We start from the raw sequence: 1,362 nt of genomic DNA, 5'->3' as shown, positions 1-1,362 counted from the left end.
GCGGCACAGGGCACAGGGCCCAGAGCTCCTCCCCTTCCTCCCCGCCACGGCCGGCCGTGCCCGGCTGGCTCAGTCCCGGCTCCCTAGCGACTTCCAGTCCCAGATGGGGTTCTCCTCACTCCTCCCAATCCCCACCTCGGGGTCCGGACCCATCGCTGCTCCCCACCCCCACCCCCCCAAACGGCCAGAGCCCTGCATACACCTGGGGCCGGGAGGCGCTCGCCCCAGCGGCGACAGAAAGGCATCTAGCGGCTGCAAGCGCCCGTTATTTGGCAGGCAGGGGTAGGCCGGGTGAAGGAATGTGCCAACGAGGGTCCACCATGGGGCTCCCGAGGTGTCCGCAGACCTTACCAGCACTGAAGGTGGAAGGCGGCAGGGCAATGGTCACAGCACAGGAGGTCACCCCCTTCTTTGCAGCTATCGCAGCTGTCGTGGTTGGTGGCCCTGCCGCTTCTCCGGGGTTCCTTCTCAGGCTTCCGACTCCGCTTTTCGGCCTCGTCCGTCTTGGGGGGTGCCAGCAGAGCTTGGATTTGCTGCACACACATACACACGGCGTGTGTGCACACTCGGAGCTCCCGGGCTGCCCGCCGCCCCTCCGGCGCGGCTTCTCCGTCACCCACCCCTCTCCCCCCTTTTGTCCTTCTTCCTCCCATCCAGGCTGCTCCCAGAACCTCTCGGCCCCCGGAACCAGAGGGAGCCCACCCTAACCGTGTTCCCGCAGCACAAGGAGAGCAGCTTCTTCCAAATGGGGAGAATCAGGGTAGGGGGATGGGGAGAGGGTGCGCGGTTCCCAGCTCGCCACTTCCTTGTATGGACAGTGGGGGACTCCAAGCTGGGCTCTGGAGAGGCCTGAAGCCCGGTACCCGGACGTGCTGGGGAGGGGGGTGGGGAGCACAAAGGGGCCGACAAGAAGGGGGTGGGGAAGCCCGCCGGTGCAACGAGATGGAGTGGGTTGGTGCCTCGGGAGAGCAAATCGAGGGCGGCGGGTGGGGAGGCTGCTGCAAACGTCCTCGGAGGCTGAGCTCGGCCCCCTCAGATTGCAAAGATGGGAGAGTCTGGGTGGAAAGAACCCCCCTCCTCCCCCGGCCCACTTGCGCTTTGTGGGGCGGAGGGCGGAGGTTCCCTCCCGGCGCCGGGGGAAGGGGATGAGGAGGGCTACTCTTACCTCCATCAGCCCCCCTGACGTGTCCAAGTCGTACACGATCGTCTTGGTCTCCATTTTCTCCCACATTCATCCACCTCCCGGGCTGGGCGCTTTCTGCTCGGGCCCCCCCAACCCCGGGGGGAGGGGGGAAGCGGGAGGAGGGGGCGCTCCTGACCCCGGTCCCTCTTCTTTTTTCTCAACACAGGTCCTGCCTTCCT

General features: G+C 66.4%; 1 protein-coding gene across 5 annotated transcripts in view; it reads right to left on the bottom strand.

The window, feature by feature from the left end:
- PHF12 (PHD finger protein 12) overlaps positions 1-1,353 on the bottom strand; it is a 40,676-nt gene extending 39,323 nt beyond the window's left edge. For 2 of the 5 annotated variants that reach the window (XM_014548235.1, XM_014548234.1), the window contains exons 1-2: positions 1,166-1,351; positions 352-533 (exon numbers count right to left, since the gene is read on the bottom strand). In XM_014548235.1, the coding sequence (XP_014403721.1) occupies positions 352-533; positions 1,166-1,231 (248 nt within the window). In that variant the 5' untranslated portion in view covers positions 1,232-1,351. Of the gene's footprint in view, positions 1-351; positions 534-1,165 lie in introns of those variants that run through there. The other 3 variants (XM_005876877.2, XM_005876876.2, XM_014548236.1) reach the window with 3 other exon arrangements.
- Between the last annotated feature and the right edge of the window lie 9 nt (positions 1,354-1,362).

The sequence above is a fragment of the Myotis brandtii genome, unplaced genomic scaffold, assembly GCF_000412655.1.
Source record: "Myotis brandtii unplaced genomic scaffold, ASM41265v1 scaffold50, whole genome shotgun sequence".
Lineage (NCBI taxonomy): Eukaryota > Metazoa > Chordata > Mammalia > Chiroptera > Vespertilionidae > Myotis > Myotis brandtii.
Note: the sequence above shows the minus strand (reverse complement) of the source record. Positions and strands in the feature narration are given on the sequence as shown.